The 17,145-nt window shown below is 39.7% G+C and overlaps 1 protein-coding gene across 3 annotated transcripts in view; it reads left to right on the forward strand.

The window, feature by feature from the left end:
* The first annotated feature begins 613 nt into the window (after positions 1–613).
* Positions 614–17,145, forward strand: part of SYTL5 (synaptotagmin like 5) — a 118,663-nt gene continuing 102,131 nt past the window's right edge. Inside the window, exons 1-2 of one of the 3 annotated variants that reach the window (XM_053202229.1) lie at positions 614–685; positions 13,966–14,286. In XM_053202229.1, the coding sequence (XP_053058204.1) occupies positions 14,168–14,286 (119 nt within the window). In that variant the 5' untranslated portion in view covers positions 614–685; positions 13,966–14,167. The remainder of the gene's footprint in view (positions 686–13,965; positions 14,287–17,145) is intronic. The other 2 variants (XM_053202230.1, XM_053202231.1) reach the window with 2 other exon arrangements.

Genomic DNA, 17,145 nt, shown 5'->3' on the forward strand with positions numbered 1-17,145 from the left:
TCACTGTCTGTGAGTTCGAGCCCCGTGTCGGGCTCTGTGTTGAGCCTGCTTCGATTGTGTGTCTCCATCTCTCTCTGCCCCTCCCCTGCTCATGTTCTGTCTCTGTTTCTCAAAAATGAATGAACGCTAAAAAAAATTTTAAGGAATAGAGATGCAGCTCAGATGGTACTAAGAGACTCTAGACTGGTGTGTTCTCAAACTTTAGGGTGCATGCAAATCACTGGAGCCTCTTGTTAAAATTCAGGTTCAAATTTAGTAGGTCTGGGATGCAGTCAGGCACACAATAATTTTGATTATAGGAATACTAACATGAAACAGATAAGTGAAACATTATCTGCCCTACAATCCCATTCTTCTCATTGGTGAATCTGTGTTACCAAAAAACCAATCAACAAACAAAACAGACACGAATATTCAATCATTTTTTGTTTTTTGAATTTTGTCAATAAAATATTTCTGGGCATCTGTTTTCTCTTATTATGTAAGTATCTACAAAATAGTTTTGCCTCTTGGACCAGAAAGTCTAAAATATTTACTGGCTGGCCCTTAATAGAAAAATTGTGTTAACTCCTAGTGTAGACCAAAGTATAACCACCTTCGAGGAATAAATGTTATTCATCTTACTCTCCACAACTCTTTGCTGCATTTGGCAGACATGGCGTTACCAATCAGATGGCTAAGAATAGTAAATATGAGGGGCAGCAAGCTGGCTGCATTTATGGATACTTCTTCCTCTAGAAAAGAGGTCTGGGTAGGTGAGAGTCAACTTTTGGTTTAGTTTACACATAGATCTTCCTGGAGTTGCAAGCTACTTGCCTGAATAGCATGGATAGCTTTCCACAAAGGATCTAGTGTCTTCTCAGCTAGGTCATGTTGACAAGACTTTGGAAGCGGGATTCTCTAGGAACAATTTGCAATCCACAAAGACAGCTTGGTTAATTGGGGTTGGATGCCAGTTAGCTGAACTTATTGGCAGAATGTTGCATCTTCTTATACCGGCCTTCAAGCCCCCTAATGTTTAAGGTGTTTGTTAAGGGTTAGGGTTATCTGACCATGAATTTTACATGTATGAAGACATTTCTGCTGATTTTCCAACATTAGCTCACTTTGATTCCTGTGAAAAGGATCTGCTAAAACATTATGACTCTTCGAAATTCTCCAGGCTTCAAGTGGTCTCCTGCGCTATAATCTTTATTATCAAACTTCTTCTCAGGTGTCCATCTTGAACTATTCTTTCCTTTGGTTTTTGATAAACAACTTCAGATATCCTTACCAATAACTCATTTTTAGCCTGGATCTCTATTGTCTGTCCATGTATCTATCTACCTTTGATGCAAGACGTTGTCTGTTCTCAACACCCATCCCAAATAATCCTTGTTACCACAGGGTCCATAACTGATGGCCAGATTTTAGCATGCTCCAGGGGGACAAGTACAAAGTGTGACCTTGACGGAATTAGATTATACACCAAGATAATTGAAGGATTTACTAATTATATTATTAGAAGGTAGGTTGTTAGGGCAAGGAATTTGTGATATAACCCTGGATTGGGGTGAATTTACTGATACGGTGCATTTTCCAAAGATCCTGGGTTTAATGTAGTACTTCATGTAGCTGGAGGGATTTGTAACAGTTTACTTGATTGGCTAATTGAAATATTAACGGTGGCCTACATAGAGTCTAAGTGATATACTTGACTCTCCGTTCATTAGACTCAACTGCATACCCCACTGTGTTGATTATCCCTTCTTAGTGTTTCATCAGCTCATTTGTTCCTTTGTCCCTTCTTTAATCATTATTCATCATGCTCCTATCCCGGGCCCTCTTCATATGTTCTCACTTGCATAACCTTAGGGACCACATAAGCACCAATGATTCCCACTGAAATACCTCTAGTGTAGATTTCTCTGATACACTGTAGTTCCATATTCCAACTGCCCTTTTGGACAGATCTTTGTTGATGTTTGCCTCATAAGCACTTCGACCTCAACGTGTTCAAATTTCAATTTTTTCTCTCAACTTCTTCTGTCTTGTATCCTCTATCTCTGTTAACAGCATTACCATCAGCATTCCATTTACTCCAGTCCTATTGAATCAGAATCTCTGGAGATGAACCCTCCGGAATCTGTTTTTGAACAAGTCCCATAGGTGATTTTTATGTACACTAACATTTAAGAATCTTTATAGTTCCCTATGCTGGAAGCCTCAGAGTCATACCCTCTCCTGTTTACCACCTACATCTAGTTGGTAGCTGGATCTTATTGAGGTCATCCCCAAATGTCTAAAAAATGACCCTTGGGTCCTTCCCCACTACCCCACTTTTACTTCCTAATCTGTCCCTGGCACTCCTGCAGGAGCCTCCATGCTGTCTGCATAACCTCTGCCCTCTCTTTTGTATAATCACTGAATGCTGATGTCTTTCAAAAGCCAAATCTAAGAGAGAAAGCTGACTGTGCTCTTTCTTGGCTTAAAAGCACTCAACAGCTTGATGGCATGGGAGCAGTTTTCAGACTTTTTAAGGTCGTGGAACTCTTTCTTCAAATAAAACCGTGCCAGGAAATCTAACTTATAGAACAGATAAAAGCAGAGCTGCTCTGTTTGAAGCAGGGGTCGGCGCCACAGCCTTGGCCACTCAACCTGCCTTGCTGCGTTTCCTAAGAAACCATTCCCAAAGACACAGTTTGAAAAACACTCGATAAAGTCCAGATGCTTTATTTGGATACCACATTCCTCTCTGGCTGGCACCCTCCTTCTTCTCACCTCTCCACCATTAACTCGGACCCCAGCCCTGGGATTATTCATTATTCCCTGGACTAGTTGTATGTTCTTGTGACTTTTCGTATTTACTGTCTTTACATCCTTGAATGGCTACTCGCCTCTTCCTAATTGTTATTTTTCTTTGAGTTCTCAAAGCCAAATTGGCATTTATAAGACTGTTCTTTTTATGTGTATGTCTGTCTCCACTAGAAAATAGAAAGCTCCTTGGGATATAGCCCATGCTTTCTTCCTCTGGGTATCCCCTAGATCCAGCATAGTTTCTGACACATGGTTTTACACATGCTTATTGTGACCCATTCTCTCTCTTCTTTGGTTTTATTTTTTTCCAGACTGAACATGTCTTAATGAATTAAACATTACCTTAAAAAACAACTTTATTAACCTCAAAGCTATATGACAATACTACTGAAATATTTTCCTGTTTGATATCCGAGCATAGTAATCCATGGATATATGCATTGTGTATCATGGCATATGAAGCTGAGCTAATACTGGTACAATGTATTTTTGACAGCATTGACATTTGCTGTCATTTTTTATGGATAGTGTATGTTATGTGTATTCATTGTAGAAACGTGAAATTAAAGACAATTATAAAGAAGAAATTAAAATATAGCCATAATGTAACTCCCCAGAGATAGACCTAATATTTTGACTTATTTATTTCCATTCTTTCTTCTGTAATATTTAGGTGTGTATACATTTCCTTTTAAATTGGAGCCATAGTGGCACCTGGGTGGCTCAGTTGGTTAAGCGCCGACTTCGGCTCAGGTCATGATCTCACAGTTTGTGGGTTCAAGTCCTGTGTTGGGCTCTGTGCTGACAGTTCCAAGCCTGGAGCCTGCTTGGAATTCTGTGTCTCCCTCTCTCTCTGCCCCTCCTCTGCTTGAGCTCTGTCTCTGTCTCTCCCTCAACAATAAAATTAACATTAAAAAAAATTAAAAAATAAAATTAGAGCCATAGTGTGTAAGTACTTTTATATCCTGATTTTTTTCACTTCATATTATGAGCCCTCCATCATCATATAGTCATCATATACGAGTCATCATGTACTAGAATCTTAGTATTGTTGAGAATCTTACTAATAAAAATTGTGGACTTTCTAAGCAATTTCCAAGAAATTTCTGAATTCTTTTTTTTAAATGTTCATTTTTGAGAGAGAGAGAGAGACAGGGAGGGAGTGAGGGAAAGAGGACATAAGCAGAGGAGGGGCAGAGAGCAAAGGAGACACAGGATACAAAGCAGGCTCCAGGCTCTGAGCTGTCATCCCAGAGCCTGACGTGGGACTCAAACTCACAAACCGCAAGATCACAATCTGAGCTGAAGTTGGATGCTTAACTAACTGAGTCACCCAGGTGTCCTTGAAATTTGTGAATTCTTAATGGAAAGTCTAGGAAAGTAGAGAAACACACCTGTAGGCATTTTGTGAATCAAAGGGAATGGAGGAACATTTTGACTGATCTTTCTTAGTGACATATCGCTTAACTTCAGTGTAAAGGCAAATGGATGGAGGGGTCTAAGATTTTCGAGCATCTGTTATGTGCCAGATACTGTGCTTTATATACATTTCACATTTTATGTACATTTTAATACATGTATGTACATTTTATATATACTCTGTATACAAACATTTGAATATTCACAACAAACCAAGGAAGTGGACATATTCCCATTTTGCAGATGAATAAACTAAAATGCAGGAACGTAGAATAGCTTGTCCAGGTTATTATCTCAGAGAGTCAGATTTTAATTCCATTTGTTTCTCAAGCTTCACACTGCCTCTAACAGCAACTCTGAGAGGGTACACCGAGGTTGCCTTTGATTGTGAAGGCTTTGTATTAGCAACGCTTATCCTGTGGGGTATAAACCTTTGGGTAACCACAGTTTTTGAGCCCCTGAAATTACCTCTCTTTGTTAGACATTATACATGTCTATGATACATTAGAATATATTTATACTTTTTCAAGGTAGAGAGTCTGTGGTTCTTGGCTGTCTAAGGTATCCTTCAAAAAGCTTTATCTCTATTGCAGATAATGGAGCATCCACAAGTCTTGCAGAAACCCTTTGAGGAGACTGTAGTTTTACTTGCCAGGCCCTGCACTGAGAACATTATATTTTCTTGCTCTCTTACCTTTTCGTGTATCCCTGGAACCCATGGAATACGTTTTCTCTGGATACTCACCAGTACCTTTGATACTGTTTGTTTATAAGAGAGTCTCATACAATTTCCATGTCTGCTAACTGTGCTACCAAGTCACTGATATGCGTTCCTGTGTGTAAAATAATAATAACTCTTGCATTCTTACTTTTTCACAGCTGAGCATTTCAAACCAGGCTTTGCACATCTAAAAGTACCTATACTTGTACTGACCCAGTAGCTTCATTCCTATCAAGAGCTCAAAGAATGCATGACCCTTGATTTGCAAACTTCCTGGTCACCACACTCTTATACACCTAATATATTAGGAAGTGACATATGGTAAATTAGAGAAGGGTACAAATTCTTCACTACAATTCCATTCCATTGGGATTGAATTCACTTCCTTTAATCTGGGATGACTTTAGTAATTTGGTTGACAAATAAAACATGGTAGAAGTACTGTTCTGGGACTTCCAAGGGTAAGATTTAAGACGTCTTGCAGCTTCTGCTTTGGCCTTTAGAATGCTTGGTCTAGGGAAAGACAGCTGCCATGTAAAAAATCTGACTACTCTGAGACCACCATAAGGGAGAAATCACATATGGGTGTTGGGGTCAGTAGCCCCAGGTGGGCTCCCAGCCAGCTGTTGACATCAAGTACCAGATATGTGGGTGTGTCGTCCTTAATATCCTACCTAGTCCAGCCTTCAGATCACTTTAGCCCCAGCTGCCATCTGACAGCAGCAACATCAGAAACACAAAAATGAAAGCCTCCCAGTTAAGCCCAGTCAATCCAAAAAACTGTAAAAAGTAGCGATACTTTGTCTGAAGTCACTAAATTTGGGGATAGTTTGTTACTGAACAACAGGTAACTGAAACATGAAGGAATGAGTGCATCTGTTGTATTTGGAGCTAATAAGCTCCACTTATATAGAAGGTTTCCAAGGAAATTCCAGTAATGTTCTTCCTACATTTTGTATGGTGGATCCTTCTCTTGTCCTCACATTCTCCCTGCTAATTTTTTTTTAATTAAGTGAACTTTTCTGTTCATTTTGCATACATCTGTTGTAAAGACGGCAATGTTTTATGACATTCTGTAACAGAATTATTGGAAGAGGGCTGTCTGATTAAATAGAACCTACTGCAGTCTAAGAAGATGGCATCCATAATAAAGAGGCCACCATCATGTCCTTTACAGTCGTTTCAGGGGTAAATTCCACTATAAGCCCATTAGTATCGCACTGATTCCCACTGAGTTGGAATATTGTCCAATTTTTCCATCCCAAGCATCTGCCCAGAATATAGTTTCTTTTTCCCAATTTCGTTTTGACATAGAGCATCACCCCAGGCTGATTGAATGTTCTCCCCTGAGATAAGATGGTATATATTCCAAGTTTTATTGTAGGCATTGCTTCTAAGATGTTTTATTTTTTATCTCATCCGTTAGATGTCCAAAATAAGTCTTATGGCTAAAATCATGGTGTTGGCAGGACTTCCTTCTGGAGGCTCCAGAGGAGAATCCATTTCCTTGTCTTTTCCAGCTTGTAGGGGCTACCTGCATTTCTTGGCTCATGGCCCCTTCCTCCATCTTCAAAGCCCATTTCTCCAACCTCTACTGCTATCATCACACCTTCTTTCCTGACTTTAACTCTGCTACCTCCCCCTACTAAGGACCCTTGTGATTACATTGGGCCCATCTGGATGATCCAGGATAATCTTCCCTTCTTAAGATCCTTAGTCACATCCGTAAAGGTTCTCATGACTAGCACATGAGCGTCTTTGGGGCTGTTATTCAACCTATCAAAGGTACCTAAGCTAGATTAGGAGTCAGGCATTTAAGCAGATGCCTGTGGATACTTAGGAGTTAGAAGGTGAAGAGGTAAGGATAAGGTATTCCAGGCACAGAGGCTTTTAAGTAGAAAGATCTGGAGGTGAAGAAGCCACAGCTGTTTTAGAGGAATCAAGTGCTGAATGTAGTTAGATGGTAAATACATGAGAGAGATGGTAGGCAAGAGCCAGATAATAAAGGGTTTTTAAAACCATATTAAACAATTGGAACTTCTAAGAGCAAAGGGAAAACACTGAAGGATTTTAAGCACGGGAGCAACACTGGTCAAATTTGTGTTTTGGAGGAATCTGATGTAGGAGAGCAAGATGGAAGCAGGAAACTAATACTGAAAAGCCAGGGTGGTATCACCCAATGCGCAATAAAATTCATTATTGACCATCAAAACCAGCGCATCTACCCAGCTTCCCTGTTGCTGGCAATGTCACCTGTACTCTTTTAAGTTAAAATTCTTAAAATTATTTTTGGCTTCTCTTTTTTCCTTCTAACCCCACTCAGCCACCACACCTTCCTGCTTCTTGAATGTTTTAAATATATAAAACATATGACTATATGAATGTGTCTCAAATAATAAACAATATGGAAATAAATTTCATTTTTTCTCTAACCCCTGACAGCCTAGCTACCATCCCTATAGGCAACATGATTAGCAGGTCTGTATGTATTATTCTATGCCTTTTCCTATGTCTTTGTGTATATTATAAATATGCATATATCAATGTCATTGCATTAGACACATATGCATTTGAAATCATAAATATAATCCCTATTTTTACTAGCAATGTAGTTTAGATATTCCCATGTTGGTACATATTTTTAAATATTTTCCTTTAATATGGAACCGCAGTATTTCTGTAACATGAGGCTATTTCAGAATTTTCACTGCGGATAATCAGGCTACAATGAATAGCTATTCATTATCCTCACATATACACACAGTTATTAATTTTTCTGTAACATAGATTCTTGGGGTGCCTGGGTGACTCAGTTAAGCATCAGACTCTTGATTTCAGTTCAGGTCATGATCTCACAGTCTTGAGATCAAGCCCTGCATCAGCCCCCATGCTGGGCATGGAGCCTGCTTCAGATTCTCTCTCTCCCTCTCTGTCTGCCCCTCCCCTGCTCACACGTGCGCATGCGTGTGCTTGCTCACTCTCAAAAAAAAAAAAAAGATGGATTCTTAAAAGTGGTCAAAAAATGCATGTCTTAATTTTTATTTTTTTTATTTTATTTATTTTTGTATGTCTTAATTTTTAAAACTTCATTGAGGTATGAATGACATACAAAAAGCTGTACATAGTTCATGTACACAATTTAATGAGTTTGGAGATGAGCATACACCCATGCAGTTATCACCACAATCAGTGCCATACACATATCCATCACTTCCAAAAGTGTACTCCCATCCTATGTATATGTGTATATATATATATACACACACACACACACACACACACACACACATATATATATATATATATATATGAATGAAGGGTAAGGCACTTCGCAATTTTTTTCAGTGTATAACACAATGTTGTTAACTGGAGGCATTATGCTCTACAGTGGATCTCTGGGGATTACTCATCTAGAATAACCGAAACTTTCTACCCTTTGACCAATTTTGAAAGATTTAACTCATCCTCTAAGAAGGGTGACAAGAGATGTAAAGCCTCTGAGATTTTACCCTCCTTTCAAGCTACCAAGTAGGACTGTCATAGTTTTGTGGATGGTGATTAAAGACCTCCCACTCCGGGGTCAGATGCCGTGGACTTGATTACTCAGAGCACAGAAAGTCTCATGAGCTTCGTGTTGGCATCGGTTGCCCTTGTCCTCGAGTGCCCAGGTGAAAATAGTGCATGCAGTGGACTTGTGTAACAGCTGAGGAACCCTGAACTTAGGGAACCCAAATTTTTTACAGTGAGCTTCCAGCAAATCTGCCCTCTGCCCTGGAGAGAGACTTTTGCTTTGTTGAACAGATCGTAAGCAAATCTGTCCTCGGCTCCAGAGACAGACACAGTGTCTTTCCTGGCTGGTCACCAAACAAACATCCTTGGAAGGACTCCCCAGAACAGAAGGGCAGCTAGTGCCTCTCCTCACAAGACATGGTAGATATGGAAGAGAGCCACGGAGATTTCTCTCTCAGCTAGGGATTGAACAGATTTCTCCTTCCATCGGTGGGGCCTAAGCCTGCCCATTTCCACACACTCTCATTAAACGATTGGATGATACACATTTTTGTATTTTACATTTTTATAACCTAGTGGGAAAGCTAAAATGTTTTCTCCTTGTTATAATTTGCATTTATATAACTAGTGAGCTAACTGAGCCTCTTTTCATGTTTCTCTGATTCGTTTCTGAATTGCCAATACTGTGAGTTGCCTATTCTTATTTGCACCTTATTTTATTGGTTCATTTTCTTGTATTTATCTCTTTAAATTTTTTTAATCTTTATTTTTGAGAGAGAGAGAGACAGAGCACAAGTGGGGGTGGGACAGAGAGAGAGGGAGACACAGAATCCAAAGCAGGCTCCAGGTTCTGAGCTGTCAGCACAGAGCCTGACGCGGGGCTCGAAGTCACAAACTGGGAGATCATGACCTGAGCCGAAGTCAGACGCTTAACCGCCTGAGCCATCCAGGTGCCCCTTGTATTGATCTCTTTATATTTTCTAGATATGAATCCTTTTCCTGAATTATATGGAACCATCACTTGTTTTCACCTTATTTGCAGTGGCTTCCTTGGTACACTTACTTTAAGTTTATATATGATCTATTCTCTGAAACTTTTGCGGGGGACAGTATAGAATTTTATATAGGTCTTGGTAGTTAAAAAGCATGTAGAGGAACTATCAAATAAGATTTAAGTCTGTCTTCTCATTTTTCTTTAAAATCTTTCTCTTTTGAATTTATTTAGATTTTCTCCTTGCTGATTTCTCTCAGGATAGAAATAGTCTTCTAAAAGAAGTAGGATAAAAAGTCTTTGCTTTAGAAATACCAAAATACGTGATGCTGAGATAAGAACCAGTTAATGTCAGATATCTTTTTTCCAAACTGAGGGTTCTGTGAAAGTTCACAATTAACATTAGAATATTAAAGACTCTGAGAAGTTCTGTAGAAGAAAAATAATTTGATTTAACTCAATATGGAAAAATTTTTGTTGGACTGAAGAACTTTTAAAAAAATTCCATAGAATATCTCATGACATCTTACGGGATGCTATTGCTTCCATGGAGGCATTGAGAGACAGTCACATGTCACATTAGAAGCAGGGTCCCTGAAACCACAGTGCTCTGAATTACTACCTGAGCATGTTAATTAACTTCTCTAGGCCTCAGCTTTCTCATCTATGAAATGGGGGTATTAGGATTTATTTTGCAGGGGAGTTATAAGGATTAGTTGAGTTCTATAAGTGTTAGCTATTACTGTGTAACATTCTGAGGATGCCACTCTTGGAGCATCACTGTAAAGCTGGTAATATTTTTAATTGGCCTCCCTAATAATGTTCAGAAAATCAATACATTGTGAAATTTAAAAAAATTCAATTATATTCCCATTGAATGTTGCACACAGTTGTCTATGTAAGAATAAACTGCTGTACTGAAAATAATGCTTATAATTTCACACTATCTGCCTTTGAGTCTATCATAGTGACAGAACTATTTATTTCGCTCCCCACGGCGTGTTTATCTCTATGGTCATTCTCACCATTTGACAGTCATGTGGATTCTTGCCTGCTTGTCTATTTGAAAGACACTCCCAAGTGAATTTTGCAAATGCTGTTTCGCCTGTATCCTGAGCATTTCTAAGTCAGCCAGAAATCTCCCTAACCATTGTGTTGTCATACAGTGACAGAAAAACAGGAAATTGATTTTATTTTTATTAATTTCATCCTAAGGGCACTGCCAGAAGTAGTTCACTTCTAAAGCTGCATTTCAAGTACTCCTTAATAAGATATGTTTAGGTCTTTCCTTTGACAAAAATATCAACCTGCATGATTTTTAAGTGTGTTACTCAAAAAATATGCTTTTAAAAAAAATACGTATGTATCTTGGTGACGCTGTGAGAATTTTTTATTATTGCGTCTTTTGTGGTGCTCAGCAGTTAATGATCTGTCCCAATCTGTCTATGCTGAAAGGCAGCAGAACGACTTAGGAACAATTCTGCCATCTTTTTGAAAAGTTGTGCAGTTTGTCAAGGCTGCTGGCCAAAGAGGGGAAAATCTACATCTAAAATGTTGACGTAGAGAGATATGTTGAAGTGAAAGTATTGAAGAATAAAATAAAAACGGATTCCTTCTCCAAATCTGACTAGTGTTTTCGCAGCACATTTAACGAAAAGAAAGAGGATCGACTCTAGATAAAATGCTCTTAGGGTTATTTTTACTTCTTTTTTCTTACCTAAGTAAAGGGTGTAGAGGGTACAAGATTCTCCAGAAGGGTCTATGAATTAGCTAAAAAGAGGCATCAAGAAATTGTACAAATTTAGGTGAATTCATCCCACGCCAACTGCTGGTCCTCCAAAGGCTCATACTTTTTTTTTTTTTTGGTTGGTGTACAGAGAACAGATTAGACATAGGTTCAGACTAAACACAGAGGGTTCCATTGGCAGGACCAGGACATCCACTCCTTAAAAAGGAGAGCTCTATGGGAAGCCAGTCCACAATCAGAAGTGTCCAGGAGGAAGTGAAATTCAAGCAAGAGGATATTTCCCTTTGGTTGTATGATTTGAGTGGTTGTGTGTGTGTGTGTGTGTGTGTGTGTGTGTGTGTATTGAAATTCTAGTTAACATACAGTGTGATATTAGTTTCAGATGCACAATGTAGTGACTCAACACTTCAATACATCACCCTATGCTCATCACCACAAGCGCACTCCTTGATCCTCATCCTCTATTTAACCCATGACCCCACCCACCTCTTCCTCTGGTAACCATCAGTTTTCTATAGTTGAGTGATTAATGTCATGAAATTTGCCACACTGACGCCCCATCCTGCAGCATGGAGCATGCACTGCAGGGAGTAAATGGGTTATTTTCATTTTGAGGCCCGAGTGATTCTCCTGTGCTCAGAACCTGGATGGGCATCGTCAGCCTCTAGCTCCTTAGATCTCCTATGTCTATGCCCAGGCTCACTTTCTCCTCTGCCCCATATTTCTCCAGGACTGTCACCAGTTAGATTCCATCCTATTAAATTCACAGTCCAGTCCTGCCGCCTGGAGGACACACTGATTTTCTTAGTAAAGTTTTGGCTACTTCTTATCTATCTCTTTGGCCACTCATTCATAAATCAGCTCTGTCAGTCCTGGTACAAATGAGAAAAAATCCAATTAGGGCTAATTTTGTTAATTAAAATCTTACAGGGAAATTTTATTTCTTTTATATCCTTGTCTGATTTCCCATCTTCTCTGTCACTTTCAGATGCTCCGCCACGGTGTCACTGCCCTCCCTCTTTTTATTCTCTTCACTGGGCAGAGCCATGGACCTTTAGAGGGCAGGTCTGCATTTCCAACCAGCAAGGATAACCATAGGCTTCAGATCAAGCATTTTTGTGGCTCCCAACCCCTTGGATAATCTCTAAATACAATTCTATGGAACATTCACATATGACTTTCTAAATCTGACATTTCGAATATAAATATGTCCTAAGTGAACCAGGCTATAATTATAGCATATTCATTCATTGAGTTACCAAGTGGTTTTTCCATTTCAGTGTGAAACCAGATGAACCACACAAGGGGTGGAAAAACCAGTTCCGCTCTTTATCTGAGGAGACCACAGTGGACGGTGATGCAAAAACCAAACCATTAACCTTTCTGAAGAGCCCTTTTTGCTGTAACCTTGTGGCTTTCTGTTCTTGTCAGCCTTGGGGCTCTCTGATCCCTGCTGCCTCTAGGACTTTGGAGATGGAAGAAAAGGCCTCGAGTCAATCTGGAAAGTCTGTGCTGACCAGGGCAGTTTTCTCAGAGGGGGCTAGCTCTTGACCTATAGGAAGAGGTTCTGTTCTGAGTCATTTCAGCAAAGTTATGGTTTGGTGTATACTGTATAAAACAGACACCTAGGGACTTGGAAAAGTTAGGCTCTGGACAAGATCCTGTCCTTTCATATCACCTGAGATTTTGATGTCAGCCTAAACTTAGGGCAACTGGGAGGCCCCAAAGCAGCCTTTGAGTAGGTATCTAATTATGCTTGGAAACTGGCTATAACCAAGCAAGCCAAGCGTAACTTGCACGTAGACTGTAGTCCGTAGACCTGGGAAGGAAGCTGAGGGACAAGGTCATGGGATGAGGCCACATCACAAAACCAGATAGATCACTCTGAGAGTCCTCATTCGTAAGGGGATGTACAGAGAGAATCCAGGTACCAAGCCAGTGAAAGAATGTGCTCAAGAATTAGGGTGAGGAACGCAGCCTGGAGTGCTTCTTATGTTGACATGGGGTAGTTTTGTAACATCTGTTTCACAGTATGTAATACACACCTGGAATAATTCACAAATCTGTACATCATGAGATATAAACACTCATCTTGAGAATAAAACATTATCCAATATGGTTGAAGTTCCTGTGTTCTCTTTGATTGGATCTCTGAATTCCCCATGAAATCCCTTGTATTTACACTACAAATGTATATATTCCTAAATTAGATATAATGTTGTAACAAATTGTTTCCTTCACATATATGGCATCATTCTGCATGAATTCTTCTGTAACTTGATTTTTTCCCATTCAGTGCTATGTTTGTGAGAAACATTCCAGTTGATACACGTAGCACCGATTTATATTTGTCTTGACAGCAGTGCTCTTTGCACAGTGGTCCTAGTTGGGGGAAGAAGGGAAGGAATAGGAGGGAGCCACTTAATGGACAGTCCAGTCTGTGCAGTTAGTGTTCCCCAATCGTGACCCCGTTCACCCATGGGTCAGCCACAAGGGTGGTAACAGCACTGGCTGGCAAAGGAAATTAATTATAATGGAAGAAACTGAATTTGCACAAAGAACCTGGAATCAAGGAAGTATAAATTATATTTCATGGTAATAAAACACATAGTAATTATTTAATGGTTGCATGTTGATTTTTTTATTTTTTTTGAGTAAAGTGGATCACTGTTTCAAAACTTAGACACTATGTGCTATGGGAACATGGCCTAATTAATTCTAAATAATTTTTCTCTCCTTTGCTTTCTCTTTCTTCCCTTTGTGTTCTGTATTCTACCCCAGGTCATCTGATTCCTGCTTTGTAGCATTCTGAAGGATTGACCTTCTTGGAATGTAATCCCAGTGGCGTCTCTTTTCTGTGTAGCCCACTCTGCTATCAAACAGCCGAGTGACTCCGGGTTGATCAGGGGCGCCTCAAGAATTGCAGATATCACTTCACCTGGAAGATTCACCCACTGCTACTCAGAGCGGTTTCTGAAATACCATGTCTAAGAACTCGGAGTTTATCAATCTGTCATTTTTGTTAGATCATGAGAAGGAAATGATCCTGGGAGTCCTAAAGAGAGATGAATATTTGAAAAAAGTGGAGGACAAGAGAATAAGGTAATATTCTTTTCTCTTTTCTGCCCTTCCCGACTGCTGTCTGTTGGAAGCAAGCTAGATTAGAAATTGGGCAACTGCGACCCTACTGGAGACAAATGTTGGTCAGTGCCTTCGTGGGTTCCCAGCAGTAACCCACATATTAGAAAACATCTTTGATGTTTTATCACTTAGCTGGATTGAAGGATGGAATTGAGCAAATAATATAGTGTTTTTTTCAAAAAATATTCATGTTTATTTATTTTTTGAGAGAGAGAGAAACACAGAGCACGAGCGGCAGTGGGGAGGGCAGCGAGAGGGAAGACACAGAATCTGAAGCAGGCTCCAGGCTCTGAGCAGTCAGCACAGAGCCTGATGCTCGGCTTGAACTCACAAACCATGGGACCATGACCTGAGCTGAAGTCAGATGCTTAACCGACTGAGCCACCTAGGCGCCCCAGGGATAATACAGTGTTGATGAGAATGCCCATTCACTAATATCATCATAAGTAGTAGTTAAGTGGAAGGACTGCCAAGGTTTGAATTCCAGCTCCTGGATGTATTAGTTGTGTGACCTTGAGCAAGTTACTCAATTTTTCTGTGCCTTGGTTTCCTCATCCATAAAAGAAAGATAATAAAAGTGCCCACCCCAGAGCATCATTGCAAGGATTAAGGAAGATAATACATGTACAGTGCCTGGTACCTAAGTTCACAGTTATTTATTTATAATGCCTTTCTCAGGTCAGTCTTTCTGGGAATTTGTTCCCACCATAGCTGAGAAAAGAAGAAGAGGATCTGGAGAGTGAAAAATTCTCATTTTACCCCAGAAGTCACCTGAATTTTTAAGAATAAGTCTCTAGGGGTGCCTAGATGGCTCTGTCAGTTGAGCGTCTGACTCTTGATTTTGACTTAGGTCATGATCCTAGGGTTGTGGGATCGAGCCCCCCATCAGGCTCTGCCCACCCTGAGCATGGACACAGCTTAAGATTTTCTTTCTCTGTCCCTCTGCCCCTCTCCCCTGCTCACATGCTCTCTTTCTCCCTCTCAAATAAAATTTAAAAAATAATATGTCTCTGTATGAGTAACGTGGAGAAATATGGGCACAGTTGAGTTTCACATCAATTGTAGGCAAGGTTGATATTTAGCTGGATCCCCAAGCATGACCTTCCCTATGTTTCAGCTAGCATCCATTCTGATTGGTTGCATCTTCTGTTCTCAATGGTCACAGCCTTGTTCTGATTGGTTGTCACATACATTGGGATTGGTTGCAGCCTGTACTGTGCTGCTTGTGAAACATATTTAGATATTACATCTCACCCTGATGAGAGGAGCAGAAATAAACACAGTTCCCTTCTCAATGACCACCTACTGTGCAACATATAGATTTTGTGTTTTATGTGTCTCTCCAGACTGCAGTTATTCTGACCACAATGCTGTGAAACTAGATGTCAACCACAAGAAAAAATCTGGAAAGACCACAAAAACTTAAGTTTATTCTCTTTTTTTTTACTCAGGAGAAAACTTGTCATAAGATTATCTTTATATATTGCAAAAGTATTCAATGTGCCTAAAGGAACCAGGATCCTAGAATTGGAAATACATTGAAATATTCTTGATTGATGCTTACTTCATAGTTAAGAGTCCAGAATTTTTATTTTCATCACTAATAGGATTCAACCAATCTTAAAGAAATAAAGGCTTTCATGAAAATTATTGCAATTTTTCTATGCCTAGAATTCAGGTTAGTGCAGTTAATGATTTTTAAAGAAATCAGAAATTATGTTTCTGGCATTTGTATTCCAGTCACGAAAACTGACTAAATTTTCTATTCTGCAAAAAGTTAAATTGTTTATGCGAGGTGAGGTACTAGCTAGTAACTGATAACATGCTGTGGGGAATTAAAAATCACTCTATTCAGGAAAATACAAAATATTTTTTCTTTGTTTTTTTAAGTTTTATTTATTTATTTTGAGAAAGAGACAGACAGTGAGAGGGCAAGCAGAGGAGGGGCAGAGAGAGAGTCTCAAGCAGGCTCTGTGCTAAGAGCACAGAGCCTGACACAGGGCTCAAACTCACGAACTGTGAGATCACGACCTGAGCCAAAATCAAAAGTTGGACACTTAACCCACTGAGCTGCCCAGGCACCCCAGGAAAACCCAATTTAATAACCAGATCCTCACAAACACTGAAGTACAATGAATAGGGATTTGTTCAGAATATTTGCTTCTGTCATTCACAATATCTTTTCCTAATAATCTGTTTTACTCTGTTTTCCTTGTTTTCTTTCTTCCCTTGCCTTTTTTCCTTACTCTTTATAAAGAAATGTAGGCAAATGTGTAACATACAACAGAGCTATTGAGAATAAAGTTGTTGATTTCCTGGCCCTTCAAACTTGTTTCTGGAAAGCAGAAGAAAGGCTTTAATAGATCTAAGAGATACTTTTATAGAAAATAGATATTTTTAAAGCTACTATATCTTGTTGCCTTCTTTAATAGCAGCAGTGGCTAATATTTTGTTGAGTTATTTTCTGCACTAACTGTATTAGATATGTTGTCTCATTTTGTCCTGAGCTACCAAGGTATGAGCTCAAGCCAGATGACTCAGGCTCTGCTACTCTTTTTTTTTTTTAATGAGAGAGAGAGAGAGAGAGAGACAAAGTGGGAGTGGGGGAGAGGGGCAGAGGGGGGAAAGAGACAGAGAGAGAGGGGGAGAGAGAGAGAGAGAGAGAGAGAGAGAGAGAGAGAGAGAATCCCAAGCAGGCTCCATGCTCAGTGTGGAGCCTGACACAGGGCTCAATCCCACAACCCTGGGATCATTACCTAAGCTGAAATCAAGAGTCCGATGCTCAACCAACTGAACCACTCAGGTGCCCCTGGCTCTGCC

The sequence above is a fragment of the Acinonyx jubatus genome, chromosome X (assembly GCF_027475565.1).
Source record: "Acinonyx jubatus isolate Ajub_Pintada_27869175 chromosome X, VMU_Ajub_asm_v1.0, whole genome shotgun sequence".
Classification (NCBI taxonomy): Eukaryota; Metazoa; Chordata; class Mammalia; order Carnivora; family Felidae; genus Acinonyx; species Acinonyx jubatus.